The sequence below is a fragment of the Streptopelia decaocto genome, assembly GCF_964273445.1.
Source record: "Streptopelia decaocto genome assembly, chromosome: 16".
NCBI lineage: Eukaryota > Metazoa > Chordata > Aves > Columbiformes > Columbidae > Streptopelia > Streptopelia decaocto.
Window position 1 is genome coordinate 8,262,121 of NC_138671.1, and position 18,631 is coordinate 8,280,751.

General features: G+C 41.0%; 1 protein-coding gene across 1 annotated transcript in view; it reads left to right on the top strand.

Moving 5' to 3' along the window:
* TBCD (tubulin folding cofactor D) overlaps window positions 1-18,631 on the top strand; it is a 116,012-nt gene that overhangs the window by 2,546 nt on the left and 94,835 nt on the right. Inside the window, exons 4-11 of the mRNA XM_082067354.1 lie at window positions 25-122; window positions 868-969; window positions 1,456-1,602; window positions 4,622-4,677; window positions 7,795-7,927; window positions 15,837-15,882; window positions 17,046-17,178; window positions 18,309-18,451. Coding sequence (XP_081923480.1) covers window positions 25-122; window positions 868-969; window positions 1,456-1,602; window positions 4,622-4,677; window positions 7,795-7,927; window positions 15,837-15,882; window positions 17,046-17,178; window positions 18,309-18,451 — 858 coding nt within the window. The remainder of the gene's footprint in view (window positions 1-24; window positions 123-867; window positions 970-1,455; window positions 1,603-4,621; window positions 4,678-7,794; window positions 7,928-15,836; window positions 15,883-17,045; window positions 17,179-18,308; window positions 18,452-18,631) is intronic.

An 18,631-nucleotide genomic window follows, 5' to 3' on the forward strand; every position in this document is an offset into this window, starting at 1 on the left:
TTTTTTTTCCTCTCATTTCGTTAGAGTGGATGATGAATTCATTGTTGGACATAGCACGGGACAAGGGATCTCCTCCCCTGCTAGTTCACCTGGCTTTTAAATTTCTTTACATCATTACAAAGGTAAAAACCCCCAGATTTAACATTCTGTAATTGAAATGTGCAAGTTGCCTATATTTTCTTTGTTGTTTAAATAACTTTTAAAAATTTCACATTTTCAAAAATAGTGATATAAATAAATAAAAAAGTAATTGCTTAATGCAATGAAATGTTTTAAACTGTACTGTGAAGTATCAGTCCTATTTTTTATGGTTTATGTAATAGTTTATGTTATTTAATGATCCAGATCAGTAAAAATCAAGGTCTGAATGCAAAATATTTGCAGACATTGAGATACTGAGGGATAAAACAAGAGTCATAGTGTTAAAAAGAGGAATAAAGTATGATGAAGAATGAGATGGATTGTGGAATTTCCATCAGAGTGTAAGGAGGACAGTTTTTGACAGTGAAGGTTGAGCACTGGGATAGATTGCTCAGAGAGGCTGTGGAGTCTCCATCCCTGGAGATGCTGGGTACGCTTCTGGACGTGGTCGTGGGCAGGCTGCTGGGGGCACCCTGCTTTAGCAGGAGAGCCAGACTAGACAATCTCCAGAAGTCCCTCGTTTTAAATTTAAAGAACAATAATTCCATTAATTCTTAAAAAGTTTGTAAAAATTCAAAAGTCTCAAGGTATTAAAGACCTTAATTCGTATCTTTAGAGTTTTTACTACATGAGGATGTACAAGAAACTCCTCAAAGGGTCTTTTCTTTTCCTTCAGTATTTGATGATGGCAGGTGGCTTACTAAATTTTGAAACTTTCTGTTACAGGTGAGGGGGTACAAACGTTTCCTCCCACTGTTTCCTCATGAAGTACCTGATCTACAGCCTGTTCTGGATATGCTTGGAGAGCAGAATCCAAAAGACTCTGAGGTGAGAACTTGCTGTACTTTTTGTTTAATTTGGATGTTTCCTACAGAAAAAAAAAGCTGATGAACAACATAAGAAAAAAGTCTGGAAAAAAGTGTATAAAGCTGTAGTACACCCTGTCCAGTGCTAACTGAACATCTGGATTTGGTATGAAAGTCATCCTGTCAGAATAGAAGTGTCTCATTGAAGGAGAGGTCTTGTGTTTGGCTTTCATGAGATATGTTTGAGGGATTTAGAAGCAATGGCTGTTGCGGTGCAAGGAAAATCTTTATCACTCATATAAGGGAACAAATGAGTTGAAACAACAGTAAGAAGAAAGGTAGTGAAATATTCTGAACTTCTAAAAGGAGTAATTGAAAAAAATCTTCCTGCAGGTTTGTTTGTCTTTCAAAGTTCTTTGGATCTAGTCGGCAGTTTGTGCTCCAGGCACTTTGTTAGAATATGTTCCATAAAATGGAGTGCACCTTTTGTTTTACCGTTCTTTTCCAGACTTGGGAGACTCGTTATATGCTTTTATTATGGCTCTCCATGATATGCTTGATTCCTTTTGATCTGGCCCGTTTTGATGGAAATCTTATTTCTGAGGAAGGGCAGACTCGTATGCCAACAATGGATCACATACTTCAAATAGCAAAAGTAAGTATAACGCACCTTGTAATACTTTCAAACCTGTGATATTTTTATTATGCTTAATCTTTCAATATGTAACAAGTTATTGTCTTTCCAGAATACTATTTGAGCCCATATTTTCTCTTTCTAATCTGTAAAGGATTTCACAGAATCACAGAATGTCAGGGATTGGAAGGGACCTGGAAAGCTCATCCAGTGCAATCCCCCCATGGAGCAGGAACACCCAGATGAGGTTACACAGGAAGGTGTCCAGGCGGGTTGGAATGTCTCCAGAGTAGGAGACTCCACAACCTCCCTGGGCAGCCTGGGCCAGGCTCTGCCACCCTTAATGAGAAGAAGTTTCTTCTCAAATTTAAGTGGAACCTTTTGTGTTCCAGTTTGTACCCATTACCCCTTGTCCTATCACTGGTTGTCACTGAGAAGAGCCTGGCTCCATCCTCCTGACACTCACCCTTTATATATCTGTAAACATTAATGAGGGTCACTCCTCAGTCTCCTCTTGTCCAGCTCCAGAGCCCCAGCTCCCTCAGCCTTTCCTCACACGGGAGATGCTCCACTCCCTCCATCATCTCTGTTGCCCTGCGCTGGACTCTCTCCAGCAGTTCCCTGTCCTTCTGGAGCTGAGGGCCCAGAACTGGACACAGTACTCCAGATGTGGTCTCACCAGGGCAGAGTAGAGGGGCAGGAGAACCTCTCTCGACCACCTAACCACCCCCCTTCTAATCCACCCCAGGTACCATTGGCCTTCCTGGCCACAAGGGCCCAGTGCTGGCTCATGCTCATCCTGCTGTCCCCAGGACCCCCAGGTCCCTTTCCCCTACGCTGCTCTCTAATAGGTCATTCCCCAACTTAGACTGGAACCTGGGCTTGTTCGTACCCAGATGCAAGACTCTACACTTGCCCTTGTTATATTTCATGAATTTTTTCCCTGCCCAACTCTCCAGCCTGTCCAGGTCTCTGGATGGCAGCACAGCCTCTGGCGTGTCAGCCACTCCTCCCAGCTTGGTGTCATCAGCAAACTTGCTGATAGTGCACTCTATTCCCTCGTCCAAATCATATTGAATAATACCGGCCCCAGTACTGACCCCTGAGGCACTGCACTAGATACAGGCCTCAACTGGACTCTGCCACATTGACCACGACTCTCTGGCTTCTTCCCTTCAGCCAGTTCGCAGTCACCTCACTACCCGCTCATCCAAACCGCACTCCCTCAGTTTAGCTGTAAGGATGCTGTGGGAGACTGTGTCAAATGCCTTACTCAAGTCAAGGGAGATCACGTCCACCGCTCTGCCATCATCCATCCATCTTGTTGTGTCCTCATCAAAGTCAATGAGGTTGGTCAAGCACGACTTCCCTTTGCTGAAGCCATGCTGACTGCCCCTAATGACCCTCTTATACTTGATATGCCTTGAGATGGCACCAAGGAGAAGTCATTCCATCACTTTCCCAGGGATGGAGGTGAGGCTGAGCAGTCTAGAGTTACCCAGGTCCTCCTTCTTGCCCTTTCTGAAGGCTGGAGTGACATTTGCTTTCCTCCAGTCCTCAGGCACCTCTCCCATTTCCCATGACTTGGCAAAGATGATGGAGAGCGGTCCAGCAATGACCTCAGCCAGCTCCCTCAGCACCCGCGGGTGCATCCCATCTGGACCCATGGATTTATGGATGTCCAGATTGCCTAACTGCTCCCTAAGCCAGTTCTCATCAACCCAGGCAAACTCCTCCACTGTCCTGCCTTCCTCTGGGGCCTCAGCGGTACGGGGCTCCTCAGGACAGCCCCCGGCAGAGTAAACACAGACAAAGAAGGCATTCAGTAACTCTGCCTTCTCTGTATCTTCTGTCACCAGGGCACCCACCTCGTTCATCAGTGGGCCTACATTGCCTCTGCTGTTAGTTTTATCTGCCACGTATTGCAAAAAGCTCTTCCTGTTGTCCTTGACCCCTCTCACCAGGTTGAATTCTAAGGAGGCCTTAGCTTTCCTAGGTGCCTCCCTACACCCTCTGACAACAGCCTGATATTCTCTCCAAGTGGCCAGCCCCTCCTTCCATGGTCTAGAAACTCTCCTCTTCCACTTGAGCATACCCAGCAGTTCCCTGTTTAACCACACAGGTCTCCTGGCTCCCTTCCTTGACTTCCTATATGTCAGGATGCTCTGATCTCGTGCCATTTAGAAACAGTCCCTGAACACTAACCAACTATCTTTGGTCCCTTTACCTTTGAGCATCCTTGCCCATGGGATTTCCCCTAGCAATTGCCTGAAAAGGCCAAAGTTTGCCTTGCTGAAATCCAGGCAATTCTGCCTGCTGTCCTGCTCCTGCCACATGAGATCCTGAACTCAGTTTCTCCATAGTTTTGGAACCTGGAGTATGTTCTTTGTTGCCTTAGTGTCAGATGAGGCTGTTCTTTGTTTTCCCTGAAGTAAGAAACTATCTTATTTATGACTGTCTGATGCAAATGCATACCTTTGATTATGTTAACAGCTTTTAGCCTTTGAAAATACTAGCTAGCTGTTTCTGAAAGTCAAGTTTGATGATTTGCATAGGAAATTAGCGTTCGATCAGGATCAGTAACATTGGAAGCTAGGACTGCGTGAAGAATTGCCAACAGAAACTAGGCATAAACTGAAGTGGCTAACTCGTTATCCCTATAAGAGAAAAACAGACAACAACCCCCTCCTCACAAACACCTGAACAGCTTATGCTTTTGACACTTGCAGCACTTAAGAGGCTTATCATTTTTAGGCATGTGCAAATATGACTGCAAGTTAAGGTTTCTGTAAAGGTCAACCTCCTTTGAAAGACACCAGGAGGGAGACTTTGTCTGAGATACCATCTGTTAAATGAGAAATTAATTTTTTTACAATCTTAAGCTCATTTTGTAATAATAATAATTACATAATATATGTAATCATAATAATGTTTATACTCATAAGTATTAAATAATATATTTATGTACGAAGTTGTTAAGTAGTTGTTATTAAATCTGCATGTATGAATTCTTTTACAGTTAGTTTTCTTTTACCTTTAGTGTTACTTGGTTGTCAGTGATAAGGCTCGAGATGCAGCTGCTGTTCTGGTTTCAAAGTAAGTGTCTTTTGTGCTTCTTGTCAGAAGGGAAAAAAGCTCACTCCCATTTCTCCTGCCATTTTTCAGTCTGACATGCTATTACTGACAGCGTTGGGAGGACTGGAAGTTGCCAGCTGTATGTGGGCTGTTACACTTGCTTGAATCAGATCCAGTAGTGTGTTTACTACTGGAAATGCTGTGTTCCCTTCTGCTTATTAGAGGAGCAAGGATCTATCACAAGTGATACGGGTCTTCTCTGTTAGCAGGATGCTGCTCAAATTGCTTTCTAGGGGACTGGTTTGTGCTACAGGCTTCGGAAAGATACAGTTACTCTGTGTTGCTGCTGTATTTTGCAGCGTATTGCAGTGTAAATAGGGAATTGGTGCCTAGTGTTGCTGCCTTGATATTTCCTAGTAGTACTTAAGTAAAGGAAAAAGGAAATAGTAACACTATAATTTATTTTTGTAATATCCCTCTTGTCAGTTTCTTCATTCTCTCATGCAGAAAACAGTACTGTTTTCTTAGATTTGTTGTTGTCAAATAATTCATCAAATGAAATGGGTGTATGATAATGGAACTTTCTAAATCTCATTGCTTTACATGGTGGATGTTCAGACACCAAAAATTTGTGACAGAGGTGCAGTTATTCTAATTTTTTTTTTTGTATCATGCCAGTAATACTGATTCTAGGGTTTATAAACTTGAAATAACAAACTTCTGTATCTCTTGTTTCCTCTTCTAGTGGATTAGTGGAGATTGCTTTCATTCGTGATGCATATGAAAATAAATAAAAAGACCATAAACTGTGCTAGTACACGTTATCTCTTTTCCAGTATACATCACAGTACATATTCCAATATATTCTAGCAGAAGAGGGCTTTAGGCAGCTCAGTTTGTCGTTTGATGTTTCTTTTTAAAGCAAGCAAAGCCCCAGAATCTTTACACTCGCCTATACTCTGTCTACACTAGAGGGCTCTGCCAACATAGTTTTGTCAGTGTAGCTATAGGAGCAGAGGCTCTGTAGGGTGAACAGGATAAAATGATGCTACTGGATCCAAGTAGCTAGTTGGAACAATACAATCGGCACAGAATTTAGTGATTAATTGTATCAAAATAGTTGCTAAATGTAACTTTTAGCAGAGCAAATCCTAACTGTCTTTTTGGGAAATAACTGTGAATGCACAGCTTATTCAGTCATGGGATTCAAAATGCTTTAAAAATTTGTATTTAGTGAGTATAATGCTGCTGTCGTGAATCTGATGGCGAAACAAACACTTTTTGTTTTAGAACTGACAGTGTCCTGCTGGAAATTCATGAAGGAGTTGAGACTAGAATCCTAGTTCTCTGGTGACTAGTCCTAGACTTTTCTGATTTATGCTTAAATATTTCAAAGCAAAATTTAAGTGAATGAATGAATCATTTGAATAAATTAATAAATAATCTTGTTTGTTACATACTTATTTCCATATGACAGAATGTATATTTGTCTCCTTATCCCAATTAGTTTTTGCAGTCATTTTGGAAGTAATAACTGGAAGTTGCTTTACTAGGATTTTTATATATCTGCATTGGTCATCTGTCTCGTCACAAGTTGACAGAGGCAGAGGATTTGAGGTGGAAGTGTGACATAAGAGTGAACTATTCTTGAGCGTTCCTCTGTGCCCGAATATGCCCTTTTTCTTCTTCACTTCCGAAAAACCCAGATGATAGACTCTTGAAGGTACATCCGGTATTAGAAGGACAAAACTGACTCCAGAATTCGAGATTTGGCCTCACCAGTGCCCAGTAGAGGGGACAGTCACTGCCCTGATCCTGCTGGCCACACTATTCCTGACACAAGCCAGCATGCTGGTGGCCTCTTGGCCCCCTGGGCACACGCTGGCTCACACTCAGCTGCTGTCACCAGCACCCCCAGGTCCTTTCCAGCTGCTCTTCCCGAGCCTGGAGCGTTGCCTGGAGTTGTTGGGACCCAAGTGCAGGACCCGGCACTTAGGAGGAGGAGATGAGACTTATGCTTATCTTCCTTCTACTCTGGAGGTTAGGGCACTCCTTTGAGAAATTAAGATTTAAACTCCTTTGGGCTGAGAAAGGATCTAGGAACCAGTTAATCTACTTTACAGGTTACTTCTGTTACCTCTGCTGTTGTGCAAAAGAAGGCTTTGTCCTTGCTGCTCTGTTGTAAAACAAACCTAACCCCTCCACCAGATCCTCATTGCTGAACACAGTGGATGCTGACTTGGAAGACAATTTGAGTGCTCACATCTGCTCACTGTTTCCTGGGTTCTCTGTGTTTAATATTCCCCGTCAGTTAGCTCTTGGTGCAGTTCTCCATTTAAATTGTAGGTGTGTAAAGAAACCAGATACAGGCTCTGCATGCATCCTTTTTCAAGCGCTATGAATTGTACTTTGTGGGCTTTCCCATGTAGCTTCTTTCCTTTGATTGCATTGAGAACAAAGTTTCTTAATTTAGTCTGAATCTCTGCTGGAACAGGACCCTAATTTTTAGGCGTGAAGAATACTAAATTAGATAACTGAAGCAGATGCCCGAACTGTAGCTTGGCTGGCACTGATGATGACTGATTATAGGTTTAGGGAAGTAGTTTAACTGTGATGAACCTCTTTGACCCTCTATAAGATAGATGAAAATGCATCTCTTGACACATGCAGTATGTTAAGTAACAGGTGTTTGATCTTTTCAAATATTGGAAAAAACAAATATAGCAGTGATTTATGGGCCTGGTTGATAACAGTGCAGCGTGGACCAGTTGTTGATTTGCACCGTTTTTCAGATTGGCAGAATAGCTATTGGTGAGAATGGTGGAGAATACTTGTATTTGTTTCAGCTTTTCGGTAATCCTAATGGAAATGAGTTTTACCTGGGACCTTTGGAAAGTTTATTGCTTTACAATTAAGATGAGAAAGCTCTAGAATCCAAGTTTATGGGTTGATTTGAAGTGAAAGTGAAATTCTGGCTAAAAATACGATAATTTTGAGTGCTCAGCCATTTAGGAACTTATCCATTGGAGAATTGCTTTTAGAAACTGCAACCAGTTTGGATAGCAGGGAAAATTACTATTCATTGAGAGTCATAAAGTTAGTAACTGCAGTGTTTGTGTTCTTTTTTTTCCGTGACAGATTTATTGTCCGCCTTGATGTCAAGCAAAAAAGGATGGCAGACTTCCTGGACTGGACACTTGGAATGTTATCTAAATCCTCCTTCCAGACCATGGAGGGGACTGTTGTTATGAATGGCATGCTCCAGGCCCTGGTAAATACTCTTTCTCCTTTAAAAGACAGATGATTGTATTTATGATCATATGGTACTGCTACGGTAGACCTTTAATAACAAATGCACAGAGATGTTTCTGTTTGTTAAAAAAGGATAAGGTAATATATAGGTAGAATTTCCTCCCCAACAGTTTTGAAGATGAAACTTCCCATGTATGTTGTCAACAAATAAAAGTGATGTCGCCAGTATAGATACTGATAAATAACTCTCAAAAATGCTTGTATTAGTAGTATAATAGTAGTATAGTAGTCATGTCATAATTCAGCTTGAAACTGTAAAAATGAAGAGGTTGCGCTTCTGATATAGCAGTAGTCCCTCCTAGACTTTTCAGAACTGGGTAACCAAAATGCAAGTGATTCTTGAAAGTGAGGTAACAATAGTTTATGATTCAAAGATCCGCATTCCTAGTTTGGGTTTTAAAATGTATATACTGTGTATGGCAAAATATCTGTAATACCTGAACCACTACTAAGTGGTAGCACTCCTCTTGTGCATTCTAAGAATGTCGTTTTATAAAAGCTTTCCTGTAGTTTTACACCCTTAAAAGTGCTGGTGTGCGGTTTGAAATAGTTGAATAACAGTTCTGATATCTGTTCCAGTTTTGATGTCTGAATAGGTTTGGCTGGAGCTTCTGTGGGTGGAGTTGTTCTTTGTTTTTGTTGGCGACCAAAGTTGAGGTAGCGCAAGCAAAGTCAGATGACATGTTGTTGTACAGTCTTTGCACAGGTTTAAGGATTTGCTGATGTTTGTACAAGTTTCTGTAATTTGCATAAATTTGCAGCTCTTTTAAAGTAATTTTTGTGAGGACTTGTATACTTGTATACAGTATATTACTACACATCAAAGGAAAGTTCTGGAACAAGTGTATGGTGTGTGTTCTTTTTTTTTTTCCTCTAGCTGCTCTTCCAAATCAGAAGATACAAGAAATGATCTATATTTAGAATAACTTGGGACTTGCTGCTTAAGCAGGAGGAAGCATTATTTGTATGCATTGCAGTATGTTTCAAAAGACAGAATGATGTTTCATCATTTTATTGTCAGATCTGGAAAGGGAGACTGACTGTTTGCCATTCTAGGTACATGATGAGACCTGCAGGATGTATAATACATTAGTGTTTTGTCATAATTCCTTTGAGTTTGGCTTTGGCTCTATCCACCTGTTCATTAGTGCATACTAAGCGAAACAGGTGAATACTTAACAAGTAGAATCGAAACTAGAATGTGATACAATATACCTGGAAGCAGAAGCTTTCCTGCTTGCATTTCTATGATTTTTTTTCCTCCTCTGTGGGATAGGAGAAAGTATTTATTAAGCCAGTTTTATTTGTGTCCTGCAGCTCTTAACTCCTGTTCCAGTTGGTAGGTCTGAGCAGACTGACTTTTTAAAGCCTTGTCTTGCATTCAGTCTTCAATTTTTAATTTCAGTTACTACAATGTAAGCACGAGTTATATCATTAGGGAATAAAGGTTCTCAGAATTGTATGTATGCAAGTGTGTGTGTGTGTATGCAGACATGCTCAAGTGGAGTAGGAAATATTTATTTCAAGAGTTTAATATTAAAGAATTTAGTAACACACTTGTAACAAAATTCTTTGTCCTTGGATTGCTCCAGTGAGTTGTTTCTGTAGCAGTCACAATGTAGTTGCCTGGGCATTTCTCTCTGAACAAGCAGGAGATAAAAGACCATTTTTCAGTTTCTGGTCAGTACAGCAGGGCAGGTTTCGGGAATGGAACAGGTTTTGGGAATGTAACCACCAGAGTGAGGACAGAAAGCTTTTTCTCCCTTCATTGGATCAGTTTGGGGCTGCCCCTAAGAGGGTGGATTTCGGTTGGATTATGATGTTATGCTGCTCATGGTCTGCATTTAGGAAATAGCTTGTAGTGATTTTGGCATGGCAGAACTGTTTTAAAAAGACATGAAACTCTTGCATTTCAATGAACTGAAACTGCAAGTTAGGTACGCAATGAGTAGTTCGACGTTGCTGCACTTTGATCTGCCTCTTCGTGGCCTTAAGTCTTGGTGATTAGGTATGCTACTGTTTAATCTCGCTCAGCATTATGTGCAGAACAAGTACTACTGTTTCATGATTCTTGTTGAAACACGCAGCCTGCATTACACATTTTAATTCCACCAATGCTTTTTTCTTTTTTTTCTTTACACCTGTCGTCAGTAATAGATCATTTCACAACAGGTGTGCGCTAGCAGAAATCTCCACTTGCAGTATTTCGGATTCGGTTGTTAAAACTGCTCCCTTCTGTTAAAAATAACATTGCTGTATTGAATTAAATTAATGTTTGTGCTTGGATACTTTTTGTATTTGAAGGATTATAAATGCTGGACTACTAAGAAATTGCTACATTTTTTTAATAACATTTGTTTACTTGAAGGAAACTTTAACCTGTTTCAAGAATCTGCATTTTAAATTCTCTTGGTCTGGAGGTTTGCTTTTAAACCTGCCATTATATCAAACAGCTTTTTAGTTATTGCTGCAGGGTGTAGCACTCCCAGTTCTTGCGTGACAGAGATGTCATCATGTTGAGGTAGCCTTGGGCATTGAAACTTATTAAACCTTATTTGTTTTATAAGTGATTCAGTATACAAGTGTGAGTAATAATTAAAAAAAATAAAACGCCCTACACAGTGATCTGATGAAACTCAAGAGTCTTAAGAACAGGGCATTTCCCTGAGCTGTCTCTAATGCAAAAGTTGTTTAGCAATAGCTACATGCTTATGTAAATTTTGCTGCAGGGAAGAAAGAACTCTCCAGCTCTATTCTTTCAGACCCAGAGGCACAAAAATAGAATATTTCCAAATAGAATGTTTCCCAAGTCTCTATATTTTTGGCATTCTCAGAGAATTAGCGATGCTAGGATTGTCTATTAGCGTTATTTTCTTAAAAAAAGATGTTGTTGCTTAGTGGTTTGGTGGCAAAGGTGTGCAAAATCTGTGCTGACCTGAGAGGAGAAAAAGAATTCTTCTGTCTGCAGATACCAAGGGCACTGATCTCTTTGGTGGTGCTGGATGACCCCTCTTTGGAATGGCAGAGTACACTAATGTGGTCTTGCCTGATACTTCTGAGCTTTTTCTCTTCTCCTGAGAAGCATTGTGGTTAATTCAAGGTTCAGAGGTTGTGTTATGATAAGACTTTTTTTTCTGTTAGAACATAGTGCTGTCTCAAGCTGTTATTTTTTTTTCCGAGTATTTCAAATCCGTGGTTTTGGGTAGTCTTGTTAAGACGGAAAGGAACAATTCTGTTAGCTGTCTGTGTGACAGTCTAAACTTTTCAGGCTTTCAATTGATAAATAACTAAGATCTTATGAAAACTGGACTCCTTTTGCCACCTGTTTAGCTGGGCTCTGCATTGAAGTTTGTCACCTTAATTACCATGTTGGTGATCAATACCCTGGCAAACACATGTGACCTATGCAGGAGTACTATTTGTGTTGAAGACATAGTAAGAACAAGGGCTTTAACTAATGTATTTTACCATTAGCTGTACCTATAATGCATTAAATATCTCTACTTTCAAGCGAATTTATTATTGTGACAGCATGTCCTCCCTCACCTTGTTTACCTCCCCACACCTGGCCTGGGGGCAGGGATGGGAGAGCTTTCCCCGGGCTGGGGTGCTGTGTGACTACTAGGGGGTGCTCCAGAGCAATGCAAGATGTCATTTTCTTCCCATAGAGGCTGAAATTATCCTCCCTGTCCTTGACATGGTTGGTTACAACCAGAGGGTACATTCAGACTTGTGTCTCCTGCTCGGCAGGACGATAGACTCGCAACCAAACAGTCAGGCCAGCCTTAATGGTGATTTGTATAGCTTGGGGAACATGTCCTGGAGATGATCCTGTTTGATACATCTCATGAAGGTCGGGCCTAAAGTGGGTTATGCAGACAATTGGAAGGTGTGGTGTGTTTCTTCTGTGATTACTAAGAAACTAGGTTTTGTTTTCCTTGCACCATGCTATTTCTAAAGCAAAACCAGACTTGACAGTCGTCATTGCTTGCACACCACTGATTTTCTCTAATTTGTAGGTGGCTTAATTATTTATAAGAGAGGGAGTCACATACTTTTCAACAGTTCAACAGGTTGGGTAAGTCGGTGTGTGCTCTATGTCCTCATTAAAGTGAAGAGACCATGGCGTAACTCTGATTGCCCGGATACTCCAATAGACAGGCTCCTTACTTTCAGTGGTGTTAGCTGCTGACACCAAAATGTCTATGCAGGTGGCAAACCAAGCTTATTAATTATTTTGTTTGTATCAGATTTTTTGAAATGGCGTGCCTTGCATGTTTTTCTTCCTTCAAGGCAGGAAGTTTAAGCTGAATACTGTAATGCTGATTCGTTCTTTTCTCTATACTTTTTTTTTAGTGTTTTCTGTTCAGATATCATACACTTCTCAGTATAACCTCTGTAAGGTCTGGGTTTGCAGGTTTTTTCTGAGACAGTCACTTTGCCTTACATGTGTGGTTGTTTGTAGCACATAGCAGAAGAAAATACATAGCCTTTTTTTTTGTTTCTTTTCTCACCCTCAAAGGCCAGCATCTGTTCAAGTGCTCCTTTATTTCCACTGCAAAATACATCTAGTAAGCTCAGAAGGTCTGTGATTGCTTTTGCATTCTTTGATTCATAATGAATGTGGGTGAGAATTAAGGGGCAGGCTGGCAAGGGTGATACTATTGTGTGCGTCTATTATAGGCCACCAGATCAGGGTGAGGAAGTTGACGAGGCCTCTACAGACAGCTGAGAGCAGCCTCCCAATCACAGGCCCTGGTTGTGGTGGGGGATTTGAACTTCCCTGATGTTTGTTGGAAGGACTACTCGGCCGGCCAGCCACAGTCTGGGAGGTTCCTCCAGTGCCTTGACAATAACTTTGTGATGCAAAGGGTGCAGGAGCCAACTAGAAGAGGCGCACTGCTGGACCTCATCCTCACTAACGAGGAGGGTCTGGTTGAAGCGGTAAAGGTTGAGGGCTGCCTTGGTTGCAGCGACCATGAGATGGTGGAGTTCAGGATCTCCTGTGGCAGGAGCAGGATAGCAAGCAGAGTTGCAACCCTGGATTTCAGCAAGGCAAACTGTGGCCTTTTCAGGCAATTGCTAGGAGAAATCCCATGGGCAAGGATGCTCGAAGGTAAAGGGACCAAAGATAGTTGGTTAGTGTTCAGGGACTGTTTCTAAATGGCACGAGATCAGAGCATCCTGACACATAGGAAGTCAAGGAAGGGAGCCAGGAGACCTGTGTGGTTAAACAGGGAACTGCTGGGTATGCTCAAGTGGAAGAGGAGAGTTTCTAGATCATGGAAGGAGGGGCTGGCCACTTGGGGAGAATATCAGGCTGTTGTCAGAGGGTGTAGGGAGGCAACTAGGAAAGCTAAGGCCTCCTTAGAATTCAACCTGGTGAGAGGGGTCAAGGACAACAGGAAGAGCTTTTTGCAATACGTGGCAGATAAAACTAACAGCAGAGGCAATGTAGGCCCACTGATGAACGAGGTGGGTGCCCTGGTGACAGAAGATACAGAGAAGGCAGAGTTACTGAATGCCTTCTTTGTCTGTGTCTACTCTGCCGGGGGCTGTCCTGAGGAGCCCCGTACCGCTGAGGCCCCAGAGGAGGGCAGGACAATGGAGGAGTTTGCCTGGGTTGATGAGGACTGGGTTAGGGAGCAGTTAGGCAATCTGGACATCCATAAATCCATGGGTCCGGATGGGATGCACCCACGGGTGCTGAGGGAGCTGGCTGAGGTCATTGCTGGACCGCTCTCCATCATCTTTGCCAAGTCATGGGAAACGGGAGAGGTGCCTGAGGACTGGAGGAAAGCAAATGTCACTCCAGGCTTCAGAAAGGGCAAGACGGAGGACCTGGGGAACTCTAGACCGGTCAGCCTCACCTCCATCCCTGGGAAAGTGGTGGAATGATCGGGTAGTGAGGTGGACTGCGAACTGGCTGAAGGGAAGAAGCCAGAGAGTCGTGGTCAATGGGGCAGAGTCCAGTTGAGGCCTGTATCTAGTGCAGTCCTTCAGGGGTCAGTACTGGGGCCGGTATTATTCAATATATTCATCAATGATTTGGACGAGTTCACTGTTCTAAATTGACTCATAGGTGTGTGAGGCTGCTTTCTTTTTTTTTTTTTTTTGTTTAGAAAAGCATTAAAAAAATTTCTTGTACAGTATTTGAAGAGTTTTCTCATTTCCTGCTTGTGTGTTGGTTATTTTCTTCCCACATCTTGCTCAGAGGTGATACCTCCTAGTTATGTTTTTCCTGAGGAGTCAGAGCTCAAATCAAAGTTGGCCTTGAGGATGTGAAAACTCACAGAGAAACCTCTAGAAAGGTGCCAGAATGTAGCAAATACTAAGACTGTGAATGTGTAGATGGTTTGAGGATTCTGTTCCCTCTTTGCAAGACAGTATCTGGCAAGCGTGAGGTCAACATCCACAAGTATGTTAGTGGGATTTGGGTTTTTTTTTATACTGATGCAGTATAACGATAAAAGCTGTGCTACGTTTACACCATTTGGTAGTTATTTCTATTAGCTGTTCTTCTGGGCCTGAAGTAGTTCTGTAGCATTTCTTCTTTGTAAAAGTAGTTTTTAAAGGATGCCTTACAATTGCCACTTAGTTGTGAAAATGATAAAAATCTTAAATAATTCAATATATATAATGAATTTCCACTATAGAGCTTGTGTTAGAGTTGATCAGAAGTGCTAATCTACGATCCTAAAATGCAGCTTAGTAACAAAACAAAATAGAACGGGTACATAGCCTAAAGGGGTTTTTATGGCCTTTGTCACTCTTAACCACACCTGCAGTATGGGAGGCATGTGTGTATTTGGTATGTGTGAGAAAGTACATATTTCTGAGCTAAGTCTGTTCTTGTTTAACTGCTGGGCATATTTATGGAGGAAGTTTTTTTTCTTCTGGTGAATGAAAAAGCAAGGAAAAATAAGTGACTGAACACAGTAGTTTTGATGCATACTGGGTGAACTGAGGAAACTGTAAATGTTTAACATGTTTTTGTCAGGTGCTAGTAGTCCATTCATCTCACTGTAGTGCTGGTGCTTAATCTTAGTGGGATATTTAATTGTATATAAAATTATTTTGGAAGCTCTTTGCTTCTTTAAATCCCTCAGCACAGGAGTTGCGCTTTGCCTGTTGGAGGTGTATTTGTAGTAGACCTGCAGTCAGAGGTTTCTGTAGCCAGTTTTGTGTAGTTTAGCACTGTTTTTCTCAAAAGCTGTTGGAGAAACAGGGGAAAATCCTCAGCAGTTTGGGCTGGGCTGTGTCCTGTCCATATAACACCCAAACTCCATCCCGTGTGTCCCCATCCTGCTTCTCCGCAGTGACCAAGGTGTAGATGTGTGCTGGGTCATCTCAACCAGTTTGGAGACATTCGTTGTCTGCAAGTCCCGAACGGGAGACAGAGTACCCCTGAGTTCTTCTGCCCTTATTTGTGTTCCGCTATACAAATTCTGCCTCACTTTTGAGAGGTTCAAAGCAACATGAGCAGTTTGAGATAATAGGTGCTGTGGTTGCACCTGCATTCAGCTCGTGTGTCCAATGGACGGTTCAGAGAGCTGAGCTGGCTCAAAACCGGGGACTTTTTTTTGTTTCTTTTCCTTTTTTCATTCTCTCTTGGGGATTTTTTTGCCAAGTCAGCTCCCCATGGGTGTGATTGTGAATGGGAGGGGAGGGCTGGGCTACAGGATCCTCGACTTGCATTGACTTACAAAGAAGTAAAACTTTGCCCTGAGACTCTTTTATGCCACTTAAATTAGTAAACACTACAGATTATTGCAGGAAAATTAAAAAGAATTTTAGAACTACATGTTTGATATATTGTGCTTTAGAATCTCTATATTCTCATGTCTATTTTCCCTATTTTATTGTAGGCACAGCTATTTAAACATGGCAAAAGAGAAGATTGTTTACCATATGGTAAGTTTGTAATGTCCTGATTTTAGTTTTCGACCATCCCAGTAAAAAAAGGGAAGATTAAACTGATAACCAGTGGTGCTGTAAAGAGTGAAATCAACAGGGAAGTTATAAAGCATGCAAAATGAGGGGAGAAAACGTGAGGGAGGAGCAGATGCAACTGGGGAATGTTATGCTGGAACAGCTCATCAAAGGATTTGTCAGTTGATCACATTGGCTATTGCTGTCATGCAGAAGCTGAACACAGAACATATAAGATGAGGAAAATATTTTAAATAAATAAACTGGTTTTATATGTATTACTGCTGAAAATTTTCCAGAAAATCTTCAAGTTTTAACATAAGCACAGGATTTCAGAAAACCCAAGTTTAAAGAACCCACTGTGTACAGGACCCAACTGGAATCAGGCAGTGATACTGTTGAAATAAGAAAAGTTTTTAGTGAAAAGAGAATACAATAGCTGCAATTAGACAGGTACACAAAATTACCACACAGAAGTCTGTGCACAGCATAGCCACATATTGGAATTACGTTCATCTCATGGTGAATCCTGGAATATGGTCAGAATTGACTGCAAAATGCTAGTTGGTTTTTTATTGATAGCAGTTATTTTACTTTGCTGGACGAATACCTTTGTTACCTTTGATGTGCCCAAATGAAAGGTTTTGTTGCTGATTGTTTACACATACACAGTATTTCTCATGTCTAAATGTTTATGGACGTTCATCCTCATAAAAGTGGCTGTGCCAGAGGAGTTAAGTTGGTGCTGCGTGAAAATAACCCATGAGGAAGGGGAACACTTTTGTAGAATGCAGAAAGTAGATTTTCTGACTCCTGGTCCTGTTAGACCACTGAAACTTCTTAGACACCAAAAGATACTTGAACATGTTACTTTTAGTGGGAATTAGAGGCAGAAATACTCTCAGAATCTAGATTAATTATAATTTTCATAGTCAAAAGTAATCCTTAAAGCAATCCTTCCTGTTTGGTAGGTGAAGGGTATTGCCACTATTTGACCACTGTCAAAGTTATTACAAAGTAGGTAATAAGGCATTTGCATTTCACTAATACATCTAAATCTTCTAAAGAGCTTTCAAAACATCACAAAATTTTCTTACTGAAATTTTTTTAAACCGTTTTTCTAGCATGTTTGTTTTCTTTTACAGCTGCTACTGTGCTCGAGTGTCTTGATAACTGCAAGCTGTCAGAAAGTAATCAGATGGTTCTTCGCAAATTAGGGATGAAACTTGTTCAACGACTTGGACTGACGTTTGTGAAACCCAAGGTAGCAAAATGGAGGTTAGTTTAAAGCTGAAACAGCTTAAAAAATAAATACATAAATCCAAAAGCATTTAAAAAAACCCTTAAAAATATCTAAATCCATACATTTGACTACTGGCCGCCTGCCCTCCTAACCTTCCCTAAAAGAGAGAGAAATAAATCCCAGTGTTATTTGGGAATTTCTTCTACTGTATTTAGTTTCTTGTAATATTTTCAATTTTGGTGAAGTATACTAGTGCTGTGACAAGCCAGATCTTTTGACTTTTCATGTTGCACGTTACACAAGCAGAAGCCTGTTCCTATATAATGCATAATTTGGTAAAGATGGGAAGATGGTGACCTTTGTTACTCAAGTTACTTTAGTAAAATTTTGTAAGAGTGAACATAACTTTTTCCATTACATAGTTCTATCCTGATTCGATAGAAAGTTCACAGGGGAAAAGTGGTTTGCAATCCCACTTGTGTTTTGCATATTAGTCAGGTTTTGGTGTCTGGTTTTACTGATTGCCAGAGGGCAAACTCTTTTCTAGATTTCTCGCACTGATATTTTAAAATTGCAGGCTCCCTTGGTGACTATTTTTATTGTATTTCTTTACCAACTTTTGAGAACGTCCTTAGGCATAGAAAATTCTTTTTAGGTGGAGAATGTACTTTGCCCAATGGCAAAAGTCAGTTTAGCATGTAAAGTGTATCTTTTGTAAGAATGTATCTACACCGCAGGCTAAATATCTGAGTAGAGCTTGGGTAGAAAGTACTGAGCTAGCTTTAACACTTAAAAAACAATTTTTAATAAGTTGATTTTATTAATTAATTTTTAGGTTTTGGAGAGGTTTTTAGGGCATGGGAATTTTGCTTCTCTCTATTGTCAGCAATGGAAAGTAGGTTATACTGAAACAGGGAAGGGAGAGATAATGAAACGGAACCATTTAAATAGTCTGGCCCTTCTCGCTTTGGAAAAGAGACAACTGGGTCAGGAGGAAGGAGAATGGGATACTTTTCCCTTTCCTTTAAAGCAGCCACTAAATAACTGGAGAGCTGTACACTGGGAGGTGCAGTAACTTGACAAGCAGGCTCTATGGGATTATGTACCTATTTCAGTTGGAACTTGAATCAGAAAAAGAAATTAACTGTGTCTGTTTCTTGTGCAGATACCAGCGTGGCTGTCGATCTCTGGCTGCCAATCTGCAGGCTCAGGGTTCAGTTGTGCAGAATCAGGTGATAACAGCTGCTGCTAATGAAGATGACGATGAAGAAGAATATGACATTCCAGGAGAGATTGAAAATGTTGTAGGTGTGTTAAAACTGGACAGAAATTATTGCTACTTAAACATATATTGGAAAACAACCTGCTTAGTGCTAAGAAGTCATGTGGGTATCTGTGCTAAAGTGAACAATTAGACTTTAAAATTTCAACCTGTGCAACTGTTTACACTATATTTTTGTCAAATTATTCTGATTTCAGCATCTCAAG